This window comes from Rutilus rutilus (assembly GCF_951802725.1).
Source record: "Rutilus rutilus genome assembly, chromosome: 12".
Classification (NCBI taxonomy): Eukaryota; Metazoa; Chordata; class Actinopteri; order Cypriniformes; family Leuciscidae; genus Rutilus; species Rutilus rutilus.
The window spans coordinates 13948353-13974102 of NC_140217.1; the positions used below are offsets into that span (position 1 = coordinate 13948353).

The window sequence follows — 25750 nt, forward strand, 5'->3', positions numbered from 1 at the left end:
AGTTTTGTTGTCTTTTATCTTTGATTAGCTGGAAAAAAATCGTTCTGAAAGTTACGTCGCTTCACTGTTCACTGCCATTCACAATCCTCTTCCGTGGCCTTATGGGATAGTAAAGTGTCCATCGTACTCAAACTTCAGAATCTCGCCGGAAGTAGTTGGTCACCAGGGACGAGTACTCTTTTATGAGTACTGTGAATTCTGACCTACTACTTCTGACTTTTTGTCTAGTACTGTGAATGCGAACATATTACTTTTGTCACAAGCTGCGTCCTAAGTCAAGTCAAGTTTATTTATATAGCGCTTTTCACAATACAGATTGTATCAAAGCAGCTTCACAGTATTAAGTGACGCACTATGCACTTATACACTATGTTCTTATGCACTATATACTCAACTCTGTAGTGTATGATTTTTAAAAGGTTATTTTGTCATTGAGCATCGGAGTCTGAGAGCCCCCACTACATAATTAAAGCTGCGACAGTTGCTCACTCACTGCATGAGGTGTCCAATATTCCACACTTTGATTGTTTTTTTTTTGTTTAACTAAGTGCATCATCTGGTAAGCTGGGTCGGTGCATACATGTGGGGTCACTTCCCTGGGGTGTCCCATGGTTTGTGAGGAACCCACCTTGTTTCAGCACTGTTATATCCACACTGTTGCTGTGCAGAAAGTGCCCATCTTGATTCAAGAGGCTTTGTTCTTTCTTGCCAAGGAGGAAGATGATCATGCAGAAATACTTTGTCACACATCCTATAAAATACAGGGAAATGACGATGGACTTCATGAATACATATTTTCAATATGTTGAAATTGCTTGTTTCTGCTAAATGTGCAAGTTCCGAGTCTTTTCTTACAGTTTTCTTACCTCCTCTCACTTTCAAGTCCATGGAGGCGACAATGGCTCTGCTGAGGGTGGACAAGTGATGTTTGTGTTCTTTACTTCTTGGACGACTAGCGAGAATCTGGCAAGGGTTTGCAGACGCTTTCTACTGGCGCATCTAGCAGGTTTGGGACTAGTAAATTGGTGTTTTTACACAGGAGGTGTCCTTTCTGGGGATATAACTTGATTCAAACATGACGACATCTTGCTTCTCAAACACATATTAAATTCACACATATACACCTTCTTTTAGCCAGGCCTCAGGCTGCAACTTTGTCTTTACTAGGACCTCTAGGAATTGGGATCAAGTGTCCTGGCACAAAGTTGTCATGACAGCTGGGGAACTTGTGCAACGGGCAACAAGTATACGGTACCTGGCATGCCATATGGCACATAAATAGCCTAAAATTTCTGGCTGTATTCCTGGCTCTCAAGGCCTTTTGCTACAACTTATGCACAGCTGGTGGAAATGTACACAAAATCTTTGTGTAACATCTGAACATGTTACACCTAAAAAAAAAAGAAAAGCTTTTGTACCTGGGCTACATGTATATGACCAAATTTAAAGGCAAATAATAACATCATGATCTTCTTGAGAGAAAGTGTGTTGGTAGGCCTATACAACATAAAATGGTTTTGAAATAAAAAACTTGAATTAGTAAAGCTTTTGAGGAAAAAGACAAATAAAGGTTATACACCAGAATCAGAAGATGATATTTATAGAGATTTGCTAAAAGCACAATGAAGAACAGAGGATAAAAAAAAGTTCGCTTTTCTGAGGTTAGGCTTTTTATTTCGTAACACGTTATGAAAAATAATGACATATAGCCTGACAACATCTCATCTGACCGCCGATACTAAATCAGGACAACCCGTTTTTCCCAGGCACTCTTTACTGCGTCTGACAGAAGTATAAATATTTTTTATGCACGTCTTTCAAAATAAAAGTCTTGCATCAGAAAAACATAGGCTGCATCCGAAAGTAGTTGGAAAACAGTATGTGACACAAGAAGTATGTCCGAATTCACAGTACTCATAAAAGAGTAGGCAAAAAGTACCTGGATGACCTACTACTTCCAGTGAGATTCACTTTACTATCCCATGAGGCCACAGGAGAGGATTTATGAATGGCAGTGAAGCGACCTAACTAACGCTGTTAGGTCACACGACAATGACAACATGCCAAATCTTGTACGTTCAGATTACATTCATACTATATAGAACTTTTTTAATGGTTGTAAAGTAATTTCTTATGCAAAATAAGTACCTACTCGAGAGTATGCAATTTCGGATGCAGCCACTGAATTACGTTTGTTGTGGTTACTTTGACTGCACGCTCCATGACCCACTCAAAACTGTCGAGACCCACCAGCCACCAGTTGAGAAACACTGATTTATTGGGTATCAGTGAAAGGATACAAGAATATCACCCTGTAAAAGACGTTCTTAAGAACTGCTGGGAATATGAATATTCACAAGTAGCCAGTTTCGGATTGGATGCTAATAATGATGCACAAAGAATGGGAATTTTTGATTATGAAATTAGTCTGACAGTGGCAATATCAGCTATACCTTCTTGGTTATTCCCAATGCCATTGGTCGGTCTGCACTTGCTGGAAGAAATAAATTACCACCAGAGAATGATCTCATAAGATTTGTTGGTGAAACAATATTTAAATCAAGAGTGAGCCTATTGTAAAGAAATATACTGACGGCTCAAAAGATCCTGAATCTGGGCATACACCTGCAGCAGACGTCATTTCACTACTGGACTTTAAAATAGGTAAAAGAACATCTAATTTCTTATCTGTTTACTCTTCAGAACTGATTGCTATTCAATTGGTTCATTTGCTACAAGTTGTTATTTGCTCTTGATTCTTTATCAAGCCTTATAAACCCAAAAAGGAAAATCTGACTCAAGACTGGATTTTCTCAAAGATCCCTGTTCAGATTTCAACATCTATGAATAAAAGTAATCTTTTGTGGAGTGATCCCCCTGCTCACGTGGGGGATTGTGGGAAATGAAATGGTGGATGAGTTGGCAAAAAAGGCTTTAAAGTATTCAATAATAAATGTTAATGTCCGTCTGGGGAAAGCTGGAATTAAAAAGATAATTAACTAAGCATACATGGCAAGAGTTGTGGACACAGGAAGGAAATTTGTGGCAAAAGAAGGGATGACACAATAAAGGGATGACTCCAAATTTTTAAAACTTGCACTTTTTAAAACTTGTTAACAATACAGGATTGTGCAGCAAATGTGGATTACCAGAATCAGCCGAACATGTTCTTCTCAAATATGCTGGCCTGGAAATAACAAAGAAAGATCTCAGCTCATAGAAGAGGTTGTAGAAAAGGCTGTAATGAAAAGGCTGACATTTAAGAACTTAATTAAAAAGTGACCACAGCTTTATTAGAGTATCTTAAGAAAACAAGTTTAATTAGAAGAATTGAGGTGTTTTTTTTTTTGTGTGTTTGTTTTGCTTTTCTTTCTTTCCCTTCTACATCAACGCTTCACACTCCACCCCAGTAGGTGGCGGAAATGCACCAAAGCTAGTTTGCCAACCACCATTAAATCGAAAAGAAGTAGAAGAAAGAAGAAGAACATTTCGCACAGAGGTGGTGCACACTGTGGACAAGATGGTTGCCTCTATGTGGCGGATCAGCGGGGCAGTGAATCGAGCTCTTGTTAAAGCTCGCTACGTGAGTATTTCATGGCTTTTATTTTAATACTGGCTTTAGGAATGTCAAACATTACATTTAAGTACGCGCATATTAAACAGTTGATCTCCATGCTCAAAGCACTTCTTGGCTGTCATTGGCCTTGTCAATGCCGGAGAGCTAGCTGATAGCTCAGTTACACTGAAGGTTAGATCTCTTTCTAGTGTGTGAGAGTTTCGAGAATCAAGACACGAGTTTTTAATAGTTCTGTAAGCAAGTCACTTTGTAACTCTAGAAAGTTGGATATTGCACTTTTATTTTTATTTTTATTCTTCGTTAGGGTTATGGAACATGAAATTTTACTTGACAAGGTCATTGAAAACTTACGTCATCCTGATCAATAGAATATTTTAATCGGTTTATATTGCTAAACAGTATAACGTTACCTTATTAATTTTTGTGACTTTTCCCTTTCGTCAATTTTAATAAAATAACAAAAATACGTTAGATGGAGCGCTGTCTCCTCAATGCAGCATCACACAATTACAACAAAACAGCATAGAATATGGTTTGACGAAGAGCTAATTTATTTTGATTATTAGACTATTAGAACATTCTATTATTATGTGAGTCCGTGACCTAACGTTATAGGAGTGTCAATTGAAGGAAACTGTTTAAAATAAATATAAAAAATATATATACAGTGAGGAAAATAAGTATTTGAACACCCTGCTATTTTGCAAGTTCTCCCACTTAGAAATCATGGAGGGGTCTGAAATTGTCACCGTAGGTGCATGTCCACTGTGAGAGACATAATCTAAAAAAAAAAAATCCAGAAATCACATTGTATGATTTTTAAACTATTTATTTGTATGATACAGCTGCAAATAAGTATTTGAACACCTGAGAAAATCAATGTTAATATTTGGTACAGTAGCCTTTGTTTGCAATTACAGAGGTCAAACGTTTCCTGTAGTTTTTCACCAGGTTTGCACACACTGCAGGAGGGATTTTGGCCCACTCCTCCACACAGATCTTCTCTATATCAGTCAGGTTTCTGGGCTGTCGCTGAGAAACACGGAGTTTGAGCTCCCTCCAAAGATTCTCTATTGGGTTTAGGTCTGGAGACTGGCTAGGCCACGCCAGAACCTTGATATGCTTCTTACAGAGCCACTCCTTGGTTATCCTGGCTGTGTGCTTCGGGTCATTGTCATGTTGGAAGACCCAGCCTCGACCCATCTTCAATGCTCTAACTGAGGGAAGGAGGTTGTTCCCCAAAATCTCGCAATGGCTGCATGGCCCCGGTCATCCTCTCCTTAATACAGTGCAGTTGCCCTGTCCCATGTGCAGAAAAACACCCCCAAAGCATGATGCTACCACCCCCATGCTTCACAGTAGGGATGGTGTTCTTGGGATGGTACTCATCATTCTTCTTCCTCCAAACACGTTTAGTGGAATTATGACCAAAAGGTTCTATTTTGGTCTCATCTGACCACATGACTTTCTCCCATGACTCCTCTGGATCATCCAAATGGCCATTGGCAAACTTAAGACGGGCCTTGACATGTGCTGGTTTAAGCAGGGGAACCTTCCGTGCCATGCATGATTTCAAACCATGACGTCTTAGTGTATTACCAACAGTAACCTTGGAAACGGTGGTCCCAGCTCTTTTCAGGTCATTGACCAGCTCCTCCCATGTAGTTCTGGGCTGATTTCTCACCTTTCTTAGGATCATTGAGACCCCACGAGGTGAGATCTTGCATGGAGCCCCAGTCCGAGGGAGATTGACAGTCATGTTTAGCTTCTTCCATTTTCTAATGATTGCTCCAACAGTGGACCTTTTTTCACCAAGCTGCTTGGCAATTTCCCCATAGCCCTTTCCAGCCTTGTGGAGGTGTACAATTTTGTCTCTAGTGTCTTTGGACAGCTCTTTGGTCTTAGCCATGTTAGTAGTTGGATTCTTACTGATTGTATGGGGTGGACAGGTGTCTTTATGCAGCTAACGAGCTCAAACAGGTGCATCTAATTTAGGATAATAAATGGAGTGGAGGTGGACATTTTAAAGGCAGACTAACAGGTCTTTGAGGGTCAGAATTCTAGCTGATAGACAGGTGTTCAAATACTTATTTGCAGCTGTATCATACAAATACATAGTTAAAAAATCATATATTGTGATTTCTGGATTTTTTTTTTTTAGATTATGTCTCTCACAGTGGACATGCACCTACGATGACAATTTCAGACCCCTCCATGATTTCCAAGTGGGAGAACTTGCAAAATAGCAGGGTGTTCAAATACTTATTTTCCTCACTGTATCATAACTCATGACAAGTTCTTAAATATGTGCTGTTCGTTCATTTTGGTTTCATATAGTTTTGAAAAAATATACTATGATAATTTTTTGTTTTATGACTACAAAAATGTAGTGAAAAGAATTTTTCTTACAGCTTAAATACATGTGTGTACATGTTAATCATTTAAAAATAAGGCCCCCACACCACATTTTTGACATTTTTATCATTTTTTTACATTAATACATTTATAGACAAAAGAGGTAAAAGGTATGAGAGGTAAAAAGGTGTATGGGGTAAAAATAAAGGATATAAATAAATCTGTTTTCAGTCCACTTTGTTCTGTTTCTCCTGATTATATTTTCTTTTTATGAAAAAGAATCTGAAATTGTAAGACAACAGATACTGTGCACTTTTGGTCTGTTCTCAGTTTATTAAACAATATACCCCACGAATGGCTAATTTACTGAAATTCCTTATGAATCTCTAGATTTTCTCCATAAATTCTCACATCTCTTTTCAAGATTTTTTTTCTTCCACTTCTATTCCCTGTTTACTGTAATGCTTCTAAAGTGGTGAAGTGCAATCAGAAAACAGGAATGTATGAGTACAGAAACAGCCGAATCAAATACATAAATCTTAAACATGAACATAGTATAACGTTCATATTCAGGGCACATCTATATGCAGTATACTTAATTTAAAAATACTTGAGTTGAATTTATATCACTTTTTCTCTCTCCTTGTACATGATTCATTTATTTTATATGACAATAAAATAATAAAAATGGTCAGTGTGTCAGAAGTAGGGAAGCATAGCTATTTTTATTTTATCTTATTTAAAACACTTTCATTAAGTCATTGTTACATTTATAATAAAGACCTGTCTTATTTTACATTGAGTGAAACATTTTCTTTCATGTTTCATTTTAAAAGCTAATGGCTGATTTATCTTTTATCGACTTGTTTTCTTATAAAATCCTTAATTGCTAAGACACATTACTTCTCACTGAAAAGTGTAAACACAAAACTAATCTCTAGCTATAGGCCAAATCAAACACTTTATTCAAATCTTGTTTTATCGGTCAACCTCTAGTTCATTGCATTATTCTGTGAATTATTATTATTATATATATTTATTTCTTGCTTTTTAAAATTGATACAAGAATGTGCACCATATTCTTATGTCTATCTTTCTTTTTATTGTAGCCTCTTCTGCTGTCTCTGAGACGAGGACAGGCCTCTGTATCATATGCTCAGAGCCTGCTCGGAGTTTCAGAAACTCGGCTCACTACCTTAAGCAATGGCTTGAGGATTGCCTCTGAAGAGACCAACCAGGCCACTTGCACGGTGACTTGCTTTTTTATAGGCTAATATAGTCTGTGTGTTCATAAAAATAACAGGAATTGAAAAAAGCCTAAGTAACTGTCCTTTTAACTTTTCCATTTACAAATGAACATGTTTAACTAAAAGGAAATCAACCTCAAAAGTACTGAGCACTGCTAACTTAATCCTTTGTGCTTTTCATTTGTCTGCCTTTTGCAGGTCGGCCTTTGGATTGGTTGTGGGAGCAGATATGAGTCTGAGAAGAATAATGGTGCCGGATTTTTCCTGGAGCATATGGCATTTAAAGTATACATGATATTTTTACTCGTTCTCTCTAAATGAATAATGTTACTAGGGCTAGGGTATTGCTGCTTCACAATACGAGTTATGATGCGTGTCAGAATCATATCACGGCATAATGCATTATAATATATTCACATCATATTAAATCTTGATTGTTGCTCAACAATTTTTTTATTACTGTCTAAGTTAAATGTTTGCATTCAAAAGTGCAAATTCATTGAAATGACAACTTTTGAGGAATGGGGCTGGGCAAAAAAATAGATTTTTCGATTTTAATGTGGTCGATTCAATATCGATTATCAATAGCCACGAATCGATCTTTTCCGTATTTATTTCCGTGAACATTGAACATAATGGGTGCTTCTCATTTCTTATTTGTGCATCCTCGCTTCCTTTCCTTGCCCTTAGGATGCTAGGGAAGGAGACACCTGTGTATCCTCGCTCATGACTCCTCAGGAAGCTTCCTTGCTCCTCAATCCTCATCTCCTCCCCTCGTTTGCATGCTATTTCAAGCATTCAGGCGAAAGAGAACTCTTGTGCACTGTGTGTGCACTTTTGTCTGTGCAGTGCGGTCTCCCTGCGCTTAAACAGACAAATTCACACAAATTTCTCTCAAAATGCCCGCCTTTGCGAGTATCCAAGTAAACATAAGTCGGTTATGGCTTAAGTAAAGAGCGCATGTTTATCATTATATTGGGTCTGTGCATTAGTTTTAAAGCAACCTAATATTCCTGCAGCTGTCGGTTATTTAATGTTAATCAAACTACAAAAGACAAGGAACTCGCTCCCTGCTCTTCACTGAATAATGTTTTTATAACTTTTATAAGGATTAACCTATAATTAATTTGTACAGTGAAGATTATATGCAGTTATTTTACATTTGATTACATTATTCAATTTCTGTACCTGAAAACTACTGTTTTCAAAAAAACTTAAAAGCACTTATTTCATTTGTACCTTTGTTCTATTGTATTTATTTGTGTTAATGCCTTGTATTTTAAGTCTTTTTTTTTCTTTTTTCTTTTTATTAATGACTGTTTACTACTTTTTAATAATCTTTGAAATTTATATTTGTAGTTTTAGCTGTGGTATAAAAATTGGAATAGAGAATTGTTAAATTTCACTGGTATCTAAAATGATGGGTGTCATAACCTTATTTATTACAATACAAGGATCCATGGGTCAAAAACAGCAAAAACAATAACTATTTTATTCATTTATTACTTTCTTTGTAGTGGGGCCAGTGAAAATGGAATGATTGAATTCAATGAATCGAATGAAAAATCGAATCGGATTGAGAATCGAATCGAATTGAGATCTTGTGAATCGGAATCGAATTGAATCGAATTGGGGCATCTGAATCGATACCCAGCCCTATTGAGGAAAAGCATTAAGTTAGTAACCATAATAAAAAATATTTAAGTAACTTTGCTAGCACAGTATCTCTGTGTGAACATTTAACTTTTGGAATTGCATTAAAGGGACTGTGTGTAGGAATTTCTCCCATCTAGTCGTGAAATTGAATTTTGCATTCAAACGAATAATGCTCTCCAGCGCCTCACTTTTTCAAATGCGCGTTGCATCTACGGTAGCCGTTATGTACTAAAAAGCTATGACAGGATGTCTTATAATAGCACTTTCGAGTTTTTCTTCGGGTGAACAGGTTTGTTATTTAAAACAAACTGAAACTTGAAACAACGAAAAAAAGAATGTTACAGTATGAATTACTGACTGTGAAAAACATTAACTATGGTAATTAGTAGTAATGCCTTCTTTACTCGTTATATTTTTTGAAGTACGTGCATTGTTAGATATCATCATCATCATCATCATCAGAGCCTTCTCTAACCTTACTTTACTCAATAGCTGCATGGGCGTCAGTTTGGTTTGAAATGTGCTGGGTACAGACAGAGACCCATTCGGAAGTGCATTTTCAGAAGTGCTGGGTACAAAGACGCATTTTTTTTTCTCTTTTTCGCAGGTCATGTTTTGAAATACGATGTCCTGTAGCTAAGATTACTAATGAAAATAAATCAAAATGTATACAAAAATGTGATGATGTCCGACTCGTTTTATGAAGAAGAAAGCCTTAAGTTTTCAAAAAGCATTAGACATATATGACCCACTATTCTGCTTCAGAAACCATGTTGACAATATGACATGACGCGGTTTAATGTACCTAAACAATGATTACCAAATTTCTCTCTCATATTGCTCCTCATAACCACTGAAAACGGTAAAAAAATCGAACCTAAAGTCAAATTATTATGGATGTTATATGACACTAAGCGTTTCAGCTTCACATTTTCAGCAGAGCAAAAAAAAAAAAGTGTGGGTTGACTCCACACAGTTCTCATGGGCTTTATACTAACGTGAAAAAGCTTTACGTGGTTTAATGTACCCAAACAACGAGCACCAAATTTCTCTCTCATATTGCTCCTCAAACCACTGAAAACTGTCAAAAAATCGAACCCAAAGTCTAATAATTATGGACGTTATCTGAAAAAAGTGGTGGGTACAAAATGACTCATGACGAAATCTGGTGGGTACGCGTACCCACCGTCCCCCCCGTCCCCCTCCGAAATCGACGCCTATGGCTGCTATTCATCAAAGAGCCTGTTTAACTTTTAACTATAAATGTTCTACTGTCTATATAATAAAGTACACAACCAAGCAATGAAAAGAAAGCTTGTAATTAAGACCGTAACATTGACTTACCTGTCGAGAAGAAAGCAGGCAACGAAGTTCAGGGTCTCTTTTGAAAGCTTTCTCCTGCATTAGCTATCCCGACATTAACCCTTGTTTTTGTAATCTCCGGTCACGTTTACTTTTACGGTCTATTTTGGACTTTTTCGATGACGAGGACTCATCCTGTGACTCAGCATATGTATGAATGAACGGTGTATAAATAACCGTGCAGTGCAGCCTTTTAAACTTGCCGCGGCAGTGACAAACGCCTCTCACTGCTCTGCTCTGCTCCTCCGCTTCTGCTGGCTAATATTGATTTTAGATAATAAAATACCTAAAAAGCTACACATAGTCCCTTTAAAAAGAGATGGAATGCTAAAAGTTAGTTATATTATGCATTTAAGACTCTTGTTCTAAAACGGCAGCATATGCCGCATCAGTTGTCAAAAGAAAAACTCTCTCTGTAATATATCTCACTAAATGATTGTTATAGTCCTAGTTGTTTCAATTTTCTTTTATGTTCTTCCTGAATGTTTTTTCTTCCTTAATGCTGATTAAACGCATTTCTACTCAATGAAAGCTATAAACGCAAAACTAAAAATACAAATCTCAAGCTATTGGGACAAATCAAACAGTTTTTTCAAATGAACACGCATCAGATATTTTGTATACATTTGCAATATTTACTGTAAAAAGATTTGAATGAACAAATATAGAACCATAATTGAGGGAAAACTACTGTGACTGAAATATTCAACCAAATACAGTAAGAGTCGGTCAACATATTCTAATGCGGAATTTCTGCTCAGTTCAACGTGTATCGTATACATGGGAAAGAATATGGTCAATGAAAGAGCAGCACAGGTCTCATCAGAGGCTAATGTTCTTCTTGGCCTTCCTTCCCCTCCTTTTCCTCATTCACACTTTTATACATCTTAAGATTCTAACATTTGTATTTTGCTTACAAGTTTTCACATGGTGATAACTGACCTGTGCTCAGGTTGTTGACATTTGCAATAATTATTGAATGTAGTACCTCCTATGAGCACATGGTGTATAATTCTAAATTTCTGTTTATAGTGGGGGAAAAAAACATGAATATTGTTTTGTGAAAATAGCCTTTCCTTTTAGAATGCTTGCACACCACAACCCATTCTATTAGCCAAACAATTAAAAACCGTTTCACTAATTTGCATGCTTTCCTTCGTATTCCAAACTATTCTTGGATCAAGGGCACAAAGAAGCACCCACAGTCTGCTCTTGAACAGGCAGTGGAGTCTATGGGAGCTCACCTGAGTGCATACACCTCTCGGGAACACACTGCTTACTACATGAAGACCCTTGCCAAGGACTTGCCTAAAGGTTAGAGAACAAACAACTGAACTATTAAATAGACCCATTTCTCAAACAGACACAATTTATTTATGCTAATGTATATTAAGATCTAAAATGGTATTTTAAGATCTTACTAATGGTGTCTCTTTATTGTGTTGTTCCCTCTAGCGGTGGAGCTGTTGGCAGAAGTAGTGCAGAGCTCATCTTTGAGTGAGGCTGAGATAGAGCAGCAGAGGAGTGTGGTGCTAAGAGAGCTGGAAGAGGTGGAAGGTAGCTTGCAGGATGTTTGCCTGGATCTGCTTCATGCTACTGCTTTCCAGGGTACTCCTCTGGGCCATAGTGTTCTTGGTCCCTCTGTCAATGCCAGGTATGCACACAGCTTCCAGGATGCAAGATATTGTATTTCATGTTTCAAATGCTTGACCCGTGTGTCATTCAGATTGAAAGACGTCATGTAAATACCTCAGTCGATCGGATTGAGCTTGATCCAAATTAATTTGATCGGATTGAAAGGTGTGTGTGTGTGTAGACCTGAAATAATCCAATCAATAAGAAAACTACTATCTTCTTAATCGGTTTAAAAAATACCTTGAGAACATGCGCAGTGCTGTGATGCGTATATGTTTACAAGAGCCCTTTTATAATAAGATCTGTTTACATACATTTGACTTTTTACGAGCATGCATGTTTATTTATGTGTTATGAATTGGTCAGTGGAGGAGACAGTGCAAAAAATCTCTTGACATACAGTGAGGAAAATAAGTATTTGAACACCCTGCTATTTTTCAAGTTCTCCCACTTAGAAATCATGGAGGGGTCTGAAATTGTCATCGTAGGTGCATGTCCACTGTGAGAGACATAGTCAAAAAAAAAATAATCCAGAAATCACAATGTATGATTTTTTTGTAACTATTTATTTGTATGATACAGCTGCAAATAAGTATTTGAACACCTGAGAAAATCAATGTTAATATTTGGTACAGTAGTCTTTGTTTGCAATTACAGAGGTCAAACGTTTCCTGTAGTTTTTCACCAGGTTTGCACACACTGCAGGAGGGATTTTGGCCCACTCCTCCACACAGATCTTCTCTAGATCAGTCAGGTGTCTGGGCTGTCGCTGAGAAACACGGAGTTTGAACTCCCTCCAAAGATTCTCTATTGGGTTTAGGTCTGGAGACTGGCTAGGCCACGCCAGGACCTTGATATCGTCGCTGCCCGATGAAACTCACGTATGTCCAAAACGGTTACTTTTCAGGAAGTGAAAAAAAACATAATTTCAAAAGCAGTTGAACGTAGCGTTGTCATACTTGGTACGGCATCTTTAAATGTAACCATATTCTTGCCAGTGTAATGATATAGTCCACATTTGACCAAAATCGAGTTTAAATGGACATACGTGCATATTTTACAGTAACGGTGGTCGATACGCGTTCTTCTGATCATTAGAATGGCCAAGTCGCGTTTCATATTGACAGATGAATAGGCTACGCTCAGTTTATTAAATACGTCTCAGTTTAAATGTCTCTTGCAAACTTCATATGATATATGAAGGGACAATGAATAAATACACTCATTGCTGACCGGCCGGCGCGTCCATATAGCCTATAGGCGAACTATAGGCAATTGCCTAGAGCGGCACTTTTGTAAGGGCAGCAAAATGTGTGCCAATGCCAACCGGGAATGAACAATTCACAAAATAGGCTAGGCTATGATCATATAATCATACATAATCAGAGAGTAGCCTTTTTCTTTTCGTTTTGAATTATTTCGTTTAAAGAATTTTCTAGCTTTGTGTATTGATGTCATTCTCATGTCTGTGTGAGGCATACACTGAGTTTCGTTAAGTTAGGATGAGATGCGCTTAACGTGCAATGCAAGTGACCGCGCGGGCGCCTCCATGATTATATTGTCTGCTATACATTTGCTTCTTATATATTAAATCCACTACAGGCAATTGGCTGATGAAAAATTTATTAAAAATAAGATACAATTTATACAAAACGAAATTCACTTTCAAAATTCACAAAACAAAACTTGATGAAGTGGTCAAAATCATGTCTGACCCGTCTCAAATGTGGCATCCTATTAGGGTAGAGTGGGGGAAAACGCCCCCCTTATGGAAAATGTGACATTACAGTGAAACAAAACATAAATGTGACTAGAATTGCCATCCCGGTTTTGAGTGACTATGGCAGGAGTTATTCACCAAATATTAAAATTGCTCAGCCTTCATAATTAATTAGTATTTCCACTGAAAATATTTTTGTACAAAGGGGGCGTTTTGCCCCAGCGGTGGGGTAAAACGCCCCCCAAGGTGGGGTAAAATGCCCCCTTTCTTACCAACCAGTTTGCTTCATAGATAAACAGCAAAATTAACAGACAATAGTTTTTAATCTCTAAAGGTAAAAGGCAAGTAATGTATCAACATGTATATATATTAATATTTATTTCAGAAATGTTCAAAATAGGCAAAATTAACTACCTTCCATCAGTGAGCTAACTGTGCTAGCAAGCTAGCTAGTTAATGCTCACTTGAGGTATTTTTTTCATGTTTTGTTCAAATATTTTGATTTTACCACCTAGTTATACTGCATTAAGTGTAAAACAAAGGATTTGATAGACAGAAATATTTTATTATAGTAATTATGATAGAGAAACTATGCCCCCCGGGGGGGGTGGGGGTGGGGGGTGGGCGTTTTACCCCTCAAGCTATGAGTTTTTTAAAATAATGTTTAATTTTTTAAATATAATTATATTCCTTATAAATAATATATGATCTCAAACTACAGACTTCACTATTCATCTATCATACATCACTGTGATATCCTGCAGAACAATATTCTCTTAAACACTTATTTACTAAAATCTGAAAATTATAGCATTTACCATGTAATCCTCTTCTCTTCAAATGTGTCGCTGGTGTCAGCTTCTCCATAGAGATTTGTATATCCCCGTTATCAACGTAGTGCATAGCAACAGTAAAAACCTATATTGACTACTTTTAGTGGTTATTTTGGGAAAAACAGGTGGGGGGTGTTTTACCCCAGGGGGGCGTTTTCCCCCACTCTACCCTACTCGTGCTGTTCACTTTTCATACTTTCAACAGTATAGTAGTAGACCTACAGACTCTATTTGTACAAATTGCTGCACATTCATTTAATTCTGAATTTTGCACAAACAAGTTGAAAGGCTTCAAATCAAGTTCACGGATAATTGTGCGTGCATTTATTAATAATGATACTAAAATCATAACAAAGTAGGCTATGCTATGTACAAAATAAACAGCCATTTCTGTTTTTTTTCTTTTAAACAAAAAAAAAAAAAAAAAAAAAAAAAAACAAGCTGCACCTTTTTTTTTTACATTTCATCTTTCATTCCGAAATAGAATAATGAATGAACGAAAAAGTACACGGACCCAACATGGCTATAGCCTTTTTAGCCGTTATCAATCTAAATTAATCTCGTTTTTAATTTTATTTAATTTTATTTTTCTTTATTTAAATTTCGGGTTTTTCTTTATTTAATTTTCGTTTTTTCTTTATTTAAATGTCATTTTTATTTATTTAAATTTCGTTTTTTCTTTATTAGGCTAAATTTCATTTTTTCATTTTTTTAAATTTAGTTTTTTTCTTTATTTAAATTATGTTTTTCTTTATTTAAAATTCGTTATTCTTTATTTAAATCTACCCTTTACTGTGTCAGTAATTTATTAGTCAGAAAAATATTAGACTATAGTATTGCTTAAGTTAACAGACCCGTGCGTTAACATCTCCACAATAAACAGTGACAATTACTTCGTCTAGACCATTTACCGGTAAATAACAGTTGTGAATATATTGCGAATATATAATGAACTTGAACAGTTGTCAAAAACAAACGTTTGCTGATACTTTACCTCACAGAATTATTCGGCTATCCAATGCGGAGCTTCCAGAGACGCTTAGACCGGCGAGATGCCTCCACAGAGCGGGAGATACGCGGCGTGATTGACAGCTTTGACACCAAATGGATATACGTGAAAATCAGATGACATGATTTCACAACTTTTCATTGGTCATTTAGATATGTGAAGCATACTGTATATGGAAATGAACCTGGACATTCTATCCGTCGAAAAATCTCAAAATCGGCAAAATGGACATACGCGGTTTTCATCGGACAGCGACGATATGCTTCTTACAGAGCCACTCCTTGGTTATCCTGGCTGTGTGCTTCGGGTCATTGTCATGTTGGAAGACCCAGCCTCGACCCATCTTCAATGCTCTAACTGAGGGAAGGAATGTATCTCGCAATACATGGCCCCGGTCATCCTCTCCTTAATACAGTGCAGTCGCCCTGTCCCATGTGCAGAAAAACACCCCCAAAGCATGATGCTAACACCCCCATGCTTCACAGTAGGGATGGTGTTCTTGGGATGGTACTCATCATTCTTCTTCCTCCAAACACGTTTAGTGGAATTATGACCAAAAAGTTCTATTTTGGTCTCATCTGACCACATGACTTTCTCCCATGACTCCTCTGGATCATCCAAATGGTCATTGGCAAACTTAAGACGGGCCTTGACATGTGCTGGTTTAAGCAGGGGAACCTTCCGTGCCATGCATGATTTCAAACCGTCTTAGTGTATTACCAACAGTAACCTTGGAAACGGTGGTCCCAGCTCTTTTCAGGTCATTGACCAGCTCCTCCCGTGTAGTTCTGGGCTGATTTCTCACCTTTCTTAGGATCATTGAGACCCTACGAGGTGAGATCTTGCATGGAGCCCCAGTCCGAGGGAGACTGACAGTCATGTTTAGCTTCTTCCATTTTCTAATGATTGCTCCAACAGTGGACCTTTTTTCACCAAGCTGCTTGGCAATTTCCCCGTAGCCCTTTCCAGCCTTGTGGAGGTGTACAATTTTGTCTCTAGTGTCTTTGGACAGCTCTTTGGTCTTGGCCATGTTAGTAGTTGGATTCTTACTGATTGTATGGGGTGGACAGGTGTCTTTATGCAGCTAACGACCTCAAACAGGGGCATCTAATTTAGGATAATAAATGGAGTGGAGGTGGACATTTTAAAGGCAGACTAACAGGTCTTTGAGGGTCAGAATTCTAGCTGATAGACAGGTGTTCAAATACTTATTTGCAGCTGTATCATACAAATAAATAGTTAAAAAATCATATATTGTGATTTCTGGATTTTCTTTTTTAGATTATGTCTCTCACAGTGGACATGCACCTACGATGACAATTTCAGACCCCTCCATGATTTCCAAGTGGGAGAACTTGCAAAATAGCAGGGTGTTCAAATACTTATTTTCCTCACTGTATTTGTCAGCTTTCCTTTAAGGCATGTCATCAAAGGCAAAAAAAACGATCATGCTCGCGGTAGCTGCGGTGACATTTATCTGGTTCTCAATGCAGTGACTGGGGCACTGTGCTGAAGTTTTTTTTCCGAAATGCATAAATGCACACACAAATGAAAATATGTGAAACTGCAAAGTTTAGGGTTCATATAAACAAAACTTTTAGTATCTGAAATCGGATTGGATTAATTCGGATTGATGAAAATAAATGCATGTAAATATGGTTGTCAAATGAACCAGTACTACCGGTACCAGTCGATACCGGGTATATTCGATAGATGCTGCATTCAAATACTGTCATTTGTGTTTGTTTGAGTGCTCTCTGAGCATCAAAGATTTCTATTTACAGCATGATTTTGACAAGCGTTGAGCTTTGTAGCCAATCACAATCATATCTGTTCAGACCGTGAACACAATGGCCTATCAGAGGAGCTAGTCAGTGTGTTAGTATGTCAGAATCCACTTGTTACCACTGAAAACGTACAAGTTTTTGTTCAACACGAGCCACACACTGGCAAGTCTTTTCACTATTTCACTACCAGCAAAGTGTAAACACAATGTAAATGAGATATTCATTGTACAATTAAAAAAGTTTTTTTTTTTTATATATATAACAGGAGTTTTTGATAGTGCAGAATTCAGTGAACTTGCACTTTAGAGATTGACAGCCTTATTGATTATAAAGAGAGGGCTCTTCTCTTGCTTTTATTACCCATTCACAATTTGAGTTTAGTTTAGTTTTCATGCTGCTTAGTACACTGCAAAGTTTAACAAAAGGATGACACGAAACAGGACAACATTATTAAAATTACTTAATTTAACATTTTTGCTCTGATACCAAGAACAACCCTACTTGTAAACATACCCAATGAAACATGTTCCTAAAGGAAATAATGTTTTTTTGTTTGTACTCTTGAATTTTCAAGGACACTAACTCGTAATGATTTGGTGGAATACATCAATAGCCATTATAAAGCTCCTCGCATGGTCCTGGCTACAGCTGGAGGTACTGCTCTTGAACTATTATCAAACTTGAAAAGCCACAGACAGCAAAGTTTATCGCTTAAATACTGTCTTTCTGTTCCTCTGTAGGAGTGAACCATGATGACCTTGTGGCTCTGGCTAAGCAGCATTTCAGTGGTGTTTCTTTTGAATACGAGGGTGATGCTGTACCTGTTCTGTCCCCTTGCCGTTTCACTGGGAGTGAGGTATGAATTGCGTGTATGTGAGAGAGCCTCATTTTTTGCCATTACTTGACTTGCCATTGGTCTGATCCTGTCTTGCTTTCAGATTCGTATGCGTGATGATGCAATGCCACTAGCACATGTTGCTATTGCTGTAGAGGGAGCTGGAGCTGCAAGCCCTGATATTGTGCCACTCATGGTTGCCAATTCCATTATTGGTAGCTATGACATCACATTCGGAGGTGGCAAGGTTAGTTTATTACATTGGTTAAACTTCTTTCTCCTTAACTTTTTTGTTGTTGTTGCATGTATTGAGTAGAAGTGGGATTCTAGGTACCTTGTGATTTGATTCTGATTAACTTAAGGGATTCTTGATTTCTCTAGCAATCTTTTGCAAGATGGCTCCTGGAAAATTCTAGTATGAGAGGCTTTCTTTCTGTTTTAATGAAATGCAGCATAGAGCAACCTTAAACTTGGCCATTGTAAATCAGTTTGTCTCTCGATTTCTCCATGCACAGGAATGATATAACTGATTATTTTCATGCCGTTATACTATTTTGTCTAAATAGAAAAAATGTATATAAATTTTTTTATTATATTTTTATAGCTTTTTATATATTACGTACTACCAGTGAATTTGGGCATCACAACATTATAGTGTACAATATGAAAAAAAAAAAAAAATCATGTTTTTAAAGAATAAACTTGTAAGTTCGATGACAAAATTAATCTAAGGGTAAAAATAGGGAAAATTAACAATCAATTAAATATCCAGTATTGACCAATGTATGTTCAATATCAGTACATTGTATTGTTATTGGCAACATGCAAAATAACTGATATGGTACCAATGTAAAAGCCTGAGCATTCAAATACTGTCAATTACATCATGAAATTGATGCCATTCAATGTCCATATCTTGTTAGTCTACTAGAAAAAGTAACTTGAGCGAAGCATTTTGCTGAATATATTCAATATACCTTTTACTTAACCTGTTAGTGATGTCTTATTTGTTTATATTGTCATGAAAACAGGTTTTTAATGCAGACACCTTTTATAATAGTGTTTGTTATAGTTTTTATTTTACGTACCGTCTCTAGTTTAAACTCTAATGCCGGGCATAAACAATGGAAATAATTTTTAATTGTAAATTAGCTAAGCATGGTACAAATTGTAATTTATCAAGTAAAATGGTGGTTGCATTATGATCATGTCTTTATTTGTATGTTGTATACAGAACTTAAGCAGTCGTCTTGCTCGCCTGGCTGCAGAGCTGAACCTGTGTCACAGTTTCCAGGCTTTCCACTCTTCATACAGTGACACTGGACTGCTGGGTATTTATTTTGTTACAGACAAACATAAAATAGAGGACATGATGCATTGGGCTCAGAATGCCTGGTAAGTCACTGGCATGCCTTCAGCTATTCCTGACAGTATATACAATTGTCATCTGATGTGTTATAGTCCTATTTGAAGTGATTAATACGTGCTGTTGATGTTTCTGTATTACAGGATGAATTTGTGCACCACAGTGACTGAGAGTGATGTGGCTCGAGCCAAAAATGCTTTGAAAGCTAGCTTAGTGGGACAACTCAATGGTAATAAACTCAAACATACTCATTACCCATACACAGTCTATACATTCTCTCTCTTTGCATCAAATCTATGTATTTAGCACAGATTCAGTTGTATTTTAGTACAAGTGTGGGTATCTGCAGGTTGGAGTAATGAGCATGATGATATGGAGAATCTTTATCATTGGTCTTAAAAGCTGTCTGTCAGGGTGTGGGGTAGGGTTAGGTTTTTTTTTTTTTTTTCTGTAGCAGTTCACTTTTTGGCACGACCATTTAAGGTCCTTGCACACTGAGTCTGACATTTTCGCACGTTAAAAAATAAATATGACCTCACGTTGTGTCAATCATGTTTGCACACTGCCTCCGAAACTTTCGCCCGTCTTAATTCGGATCGAATAATTCGGATCGGGTTCGTTTTTTTTTTTTTTTTTTCGCATCCGTAGCAAGCATTTAGAGCCACCGAATGATGAATACGAAAATGAAAAAACGCATACCAAAATTTGGGACTCTGTGTGCAAGGACCTTTACTCCGACCTGCAGCTATCCCTGTCTCTTTTAGTACGGTGATCATTTTGTGTTTTTTAAAGGTGTAACCTCTGTAACTCGGGAACTATGTAACTTTTTTTCCATCTAGCGGTTAAAAAACAAAACTGCATGCATTTTGCGGAAAAAACATTTTGGTTGTGCTTCAGCTCTGCGTGACTGCAGATGATTATGGTTATCCTACTGTTCATTAAGACATTCACTAATATGCCTTAAGAGATATAACCAGTTTAGATGGAAAGGATCTCAAGCTGACTCGCTGAAGACATTACTGTAGCCTACAGCCATTAATAGACAGTGCATCTTTGAAAATAAATTCCAGCACAGCGCTACAACAACCATAATGAAATGACTTCACAATAGATAATGCTTTACAACCAACTCTGTTAGAGAGCTACATATGGTAATGTAGAATATAATCCGTGCAATAAAATACCTTACTTGCAAAACAGCATCTCCGTTTCACAACGTGTACAACATTTCAAATGCCACTCAGTTCTTGCCATCTCTGTAAAGCCAAACCAATGTTGATTCTTGTTTTATTATAAAGTCTGTCATGTTCTCTTCTGTCCTGCAGACTAACCTATGCCACTCCCTCATCACACAACTATCAAAGTACCTGTTTGGTATCTCAGAGTCAGACAGCTGCCTTCTAAAAATCAGCATCCTTAGAGACAATTTGTACAACTAGTAATGTCAGTGGAGAAAGTCATAGTTCATCGTAATATACATAATTTACATAATTCACCCGCTATATTGATACATTTAGCAATATTGTAACACATAGTAATTTGTAATTGTTGCTTAACTGGTCAAGAAAAAAAAAAAAAAAAAAAACAGAAATGACATTGTTATTGGCAGATACAGATTACTGTATCTATCTATATTGGAAATAAAGTGGTATCGAGCCATCCTTACTACTCAGGGCTCGCAAAATCGCCTGCCCGACGTCCCGGGGCTATTGTGTTTTCCAGTCGGGCTACCAAAATGCATAACCGGCCTGCCCGACGGGCTATCTGAAATAGTGTTCGCTTCAGTCTCGTTATAATCAGATTCAGCGCGTTCTTCATCTTCAATCCGCAGCGACGCCGAGCAGAGCGCACGTCAGAAACAGAGGCCTGTGTGTGTGTTCATCTGAGTCTCATTGGTCTGTGGTGCTCGTCAATGTCAGAATATTTGAGATGACCAATCAAATCAAAATAGGCGGGCTTTATGTTCACAAGAAGCTGCTGAGCGCAAATTTGAGCAGAGCAACTCGACGCTTCAGTTTACGGTCAAGTGCGAGATAAGATGTAAGTAGCTAAACTAAACATTTCATATTTGACAGCTTTTTTAAGTCATAAATGTGAAACGAATGACAAAAATAATCAGGCAAATGAACATACTTTTGTCGAATTTCGCCATTTTGAACTGAAAATAGGCCTATGTAATGTGACTAATAATTAGTTTACTTTCATTGTGAGGGGACATTAACAAAGCCGTTTTCATCATAGGCACAAGATTAATAATGAATGTGTACATGTTGAGAATTAATATACAATTTGTAGCCTTCAGTAAATGAAAAAAGTTCAGCTTTAGGTGGGGAAGAGACAGGGCAAGAGAGAAAAAAGAAAGAGTGATGGATAAGAAGTGAGAGCAGGTATCATCTACTGCCTGCTGACATGGTTTTAAAGTTATTTCTTATCCTTTTTTGGCCTTCAAACGTCTTGAAATGGACATATCTGAGAAATAAAAAATTTGAACCCCCTAATAACCTTAAATGTAGGACCTCTTTGATTATAAAGCCCTGTCTTCGGCCCTGTATTAGGAATAAGATCAATAATGAATGTGTACATATTGTGAATGAATTTAATAAACTTAATTAGGCTACCTAGCTTTCCTAGTAGCTTTCAGTAAATTAATGCATCTGAGAAAATGATTCATAAATCAACCTATCAGTTGACCCTTTGTTTACTTTCTTCACTGACAGACAAAAATGAAAAGACTATATCAGTCAAAGCTCAGCTTTAGGAGGGGAAGAGACAGCAAGAGAAAAACAAAGAGAATAGGAGTGTGATGCTGATGAGGAGAGAAAAATAATCAGTTGCCCACTTACATGGTTTTAAAGCTATTGTTATCCAATTTTTTAGGCCTTCAAAACATCTTAAAATGCATATATGTAGATCAGAGAAATCAAAATTTTCTCGGGGGTGCCCCCGAACCCCCCTAACTAGCAAGAACCCTGCCATCTGCATGTTAATGAAACAAGTTAATAGTGAGTATTAGACCCTAAACTAAAGAGTTACTTTTTTTTTTTTCATACCCTCATTGGGGGCTAAGCCACAGACACAGACCGATTCATGTTCCATTCTGGTCAGTTCAGTTAGAACCAGATGCATATTTGTTGATATTTGTGTTTTGAAAAAGTTTTTGATTCATTGTTTTGACTCATAACCAATATTCTACATAAAAAATTGTAGTCTTTTTATATGGGCTAGTAAAATTAATTTCGGGCTACCAAAAACTGAAGAGTGTCTGCCCGAAGGGCTACCAGCGATTTTGAAATTTTGCGAGCCCTGCTACTAATATGACTCAATTAGTTTTACTAATACAGTTTTACTCAAGCTATAGCAAGTATTTGTGTGACAAAATACTTTATTTTTTATTTATTTTTTAACCAAGTTAGTCTCATGTCACTCTGAGGATTATTTCAAAATCTAATCTACATTGTAGTTGGGCTTGTTTCATTGTGATTGTCTGATATTATCACAAGTAATCGCTTACTACTACTTGACACATAATCTGAATATTTAAAACTGAATATCTTTACTTATCACTGTTGAAAACAACCCCAAAGACAACGTAACACGTTGCCTCACAGTGTGACGTAACCTATCTTTGCAAAACACACGCTTTTCTTTTTGGTCAAATACTATACACGCAAGTAATTTCTGGTGCTCACATGTATTCTATAACTAATTTTCAGTTAAAGGGATAGTTCACCCAAAAATGAAAATTCTATCATTGTTTACTCACCCTCAAGTTGTTCCAAACCTGTATAAGTTTCTTTGTTCTGCTGAACACAAAGGAAGATATTTGGAAGAATGTTTGTAACCAAACAGATCTCGGTCCCCATTGACTACCATAGTATATTTTTTTCCTACTATGGAAGTCAATGGGGACCGAGATCTGTTGATTACAAACGTTCTTCCAAATATCTTCCTTTGTGTTCAGCAGAACAAAGAAACTCATACAGGTTTTGGAACAACTTGAGGGTGAGTAAATGATTTTTGGGTGAACTATCCCTTTAAGGTATTGGAGAATTATTTTATCCATTGTCCAATAATATATCATGTGCACCAACAGTAGGGCTAGTAATACAGATTCTTCACCTTTTTTTTAAAGGTGCCCTTGCATGGATTTTATTATTTTAGAATGTTTCCTGGGGTGCCCTTATAATGTTAGTATGTTTTTTAGATCAAAATTTGTTATAATTTAGAAATAAAAGGCATTTTTTCTAGCCTGATTTTAGCCTCTGATTTGAACACTCTGTTTGAAGGGGCGTGTCTGCTGTGAGACTTCAGTGTAAACGCCCACTGCTGTGATTGGCTGCTGTGAGACTTCAGTGTAAGCCTGTTGATCACGTGAATGAAGATCTTATCATTGCAACACAGTTTCTGCACTCTTCACTAATGATTTCACCAATGCAAACATGATGTACGTACAGTAAGAGCTTCGTTGTGCAGTGTAACAGCGTCATTGATTTCATAACGAGTTTTGGCAAGTGTCCAGATAAACTCGCGCTGTATGATTGACAGCTTGGGCGACTGGAAAGGGATTGTTCTTTGATCGCTATCTGTATATTAATCACAGTTTAAGTAAGATTATTTTCATCCTACTAAGAGAAACGACGTGAAGTTGATCGTTTAGTCACTGGCTTGATTTACTGATGCATAAACAGTATTGAACGAATTTGAGAGAAAGATTATCTGTCTGAACTTGAACAATTACACATCAGACATTCACATAACCCACTGGGTCTTCAGAGGCTCGGATGAAGGAACTAAAAAAAATACCTTTGTGTTCATTTGTACATCCAAACACTGAGCAACTGCCATGCTTCGCTCGTTTGCAAGCCATGATGTCTCGAAGAAAAATGATTCGGACGATGATTCGTCTGCGCAGTTCCGCCTGGCCTTGAACATGGGCTGGCATATGCACATTTTTGGAGGCGTACATATTAATGATCCCGACTGTTGCGTCACAGTCGGTGTTATGTGGAGATTCGCCTATTTTTCAGTTTTTTTTTTCAAAAACGAGATTTAAATAAGGAGAAAACAATGGTGTTTGAGACTCACTATATGTTATGTCCATGTACTGAACTCTTGTTATTTAACTATGCCAAGATAAATTCAATTTCAAATTCTAGGGCACCTTTAAACTAATAATAATTATATACATTTCCCCTTTCTATCAGACTACTTCTATCTATAATATCCTTCTTTCTGTTCTCAGGAACTACACCTGTTTGTGATGACATTGGCAGGCACATATTAAATTATGGTCGCCGCATCCCATTGGCAGAGTGGGATGCCAGAATTGAGGTAAATTGTCCACGTTTACAATCCCACAGTGGATGAGTGACTGCACTGTTTGAGATTAATTTGAAGATTTTAAGAATGCCATTTTGTTTTTGTCTTGCTAGGCTGTGACTCCCAGGATTGTCCGTGATGTCTGCTCTAAATACATCTATGACAAATGCCCAGCTGTGTCTGCAGTCGGTGAGTCCATTTTTTTTTATATTTAATATACATTTTTATATTTTATGCAATTCTACATTGAAATGAATAATGTGTGCTGCTTTTTTATTATATTAGCATGTCATATAACTGATGTCATATAACTGATGTCATATAAATGTTTGCATATGTTTTTTATTTTATCATCTGCTCTCATGATTCCTGAACTTTTTGTTCTAAACTTAATCAATAGATAAGCTTACCATTTCGATTATCAGATTAATCAATTTCTAATCATTAACATCCCTAATATGGTTATTTTCTGGATCTAGCTGCAGCTTATTTATGGACAGTCAGTTGGTCCAATGATTAATTCTGCTGTCAGAATTTAATAGATAGAAATTGCTACACATCCAACCCAAATGCTGTGGTATTGAAATTAGTGTTAAGAGTCATGAAAATTCACTTTGTTTTTTTTGTTTAACCTTTCATACTTTTCTTTCTCTATGCAGGTCCAGTAGAGCAGCTGCCAGATTATAACAGAATGAGAAGTGCTATGTACTGGCTCCGATTTTAAATGTTCCTTGGGCTGTCAGCTCTGCAATTTTTGTCCACTCATCTTATTCATACCCTTATCTTGTATGAATTTGATGGGTAGCATATTTGTCATCTCTTTCCAAAGCTCAGATGAAGAGGAATAATTTGGTACATATACATCTGGAATGTCTGACATGGGGCAGAGCTATTTATGAATTTGTGGTTTTATTTGTCCTTTTTGTATATAGCAATAGCTCTCAAACCAACTTCAAATAAAACCCTGTCACATCTAGTGTTTATTTGATTTGTTTCAGTTGCTTCATGAAAAAGTAACTCATTCAGCTTCTAAATGGGCTGTAAACTTA

The 25750-nt window shown here is 37.0% G+C and overlaps 1 protein-coding gene across 1 annotated transcript; it reads left to right on the forward strand.

The window, feature by feature from the left end:
• Positions 1-3417: 3417 nt before the first annotated feature.
• uqcrc1 (ubiquinol-cytochrome c reductase core protein 1) lies at positions 3418-25684 on the forward strand. Its single transcript, XM_084425587.1, has 13 exons — positions 3418-3583; positions 7042-7182; positions 7378-7464; positions 11382-11511; positions 11653-11851; positions 17756-17835; positions 17922-18037; positions 18120-18263; positions 19251-19411; positions 19526-19611; positions 24625-24713; positions 24815-24890; positions 25361-25684. The coding sequence occupies exons 1-13, from the start codon at positions 3521-3523 to the stop codon at positions 25423-25425; spliced, it is 1437 nt and encodes a 478-aa protein (XP_084281713.1). The 5' UTR covers positions 3418-3520; the 3' UTR covers positions 25426-25684.
• Positions 25685-25750: the final 66 nt, after the last annotated feature.

Excerpts from the sequence above, each read along its gene's own strand:
- uqcrc1 (XM_084425587.1), top strand. The coding sequence starts at position 3,521 with ATGGTTGCCTCTATGTGGCGGATCAGCGGGGCAGTGAATCGAGCTCTT. Across the intron at positions 7,465-11,381 it reads TGGAGCATATGGCATTTAAA|GGCACAAAGAAGCACCCACA; the intron begins GTATACATGATA and ends TCTTGGATCAAG. Across the intron at positions 18,264-19,250 it reads TCACATTCGGAGGTGGCAAG|AACTTAAGCAGTCGTCTTGC; the intron begins GTTAGTTTATTA and ends TGTTGTATACAG.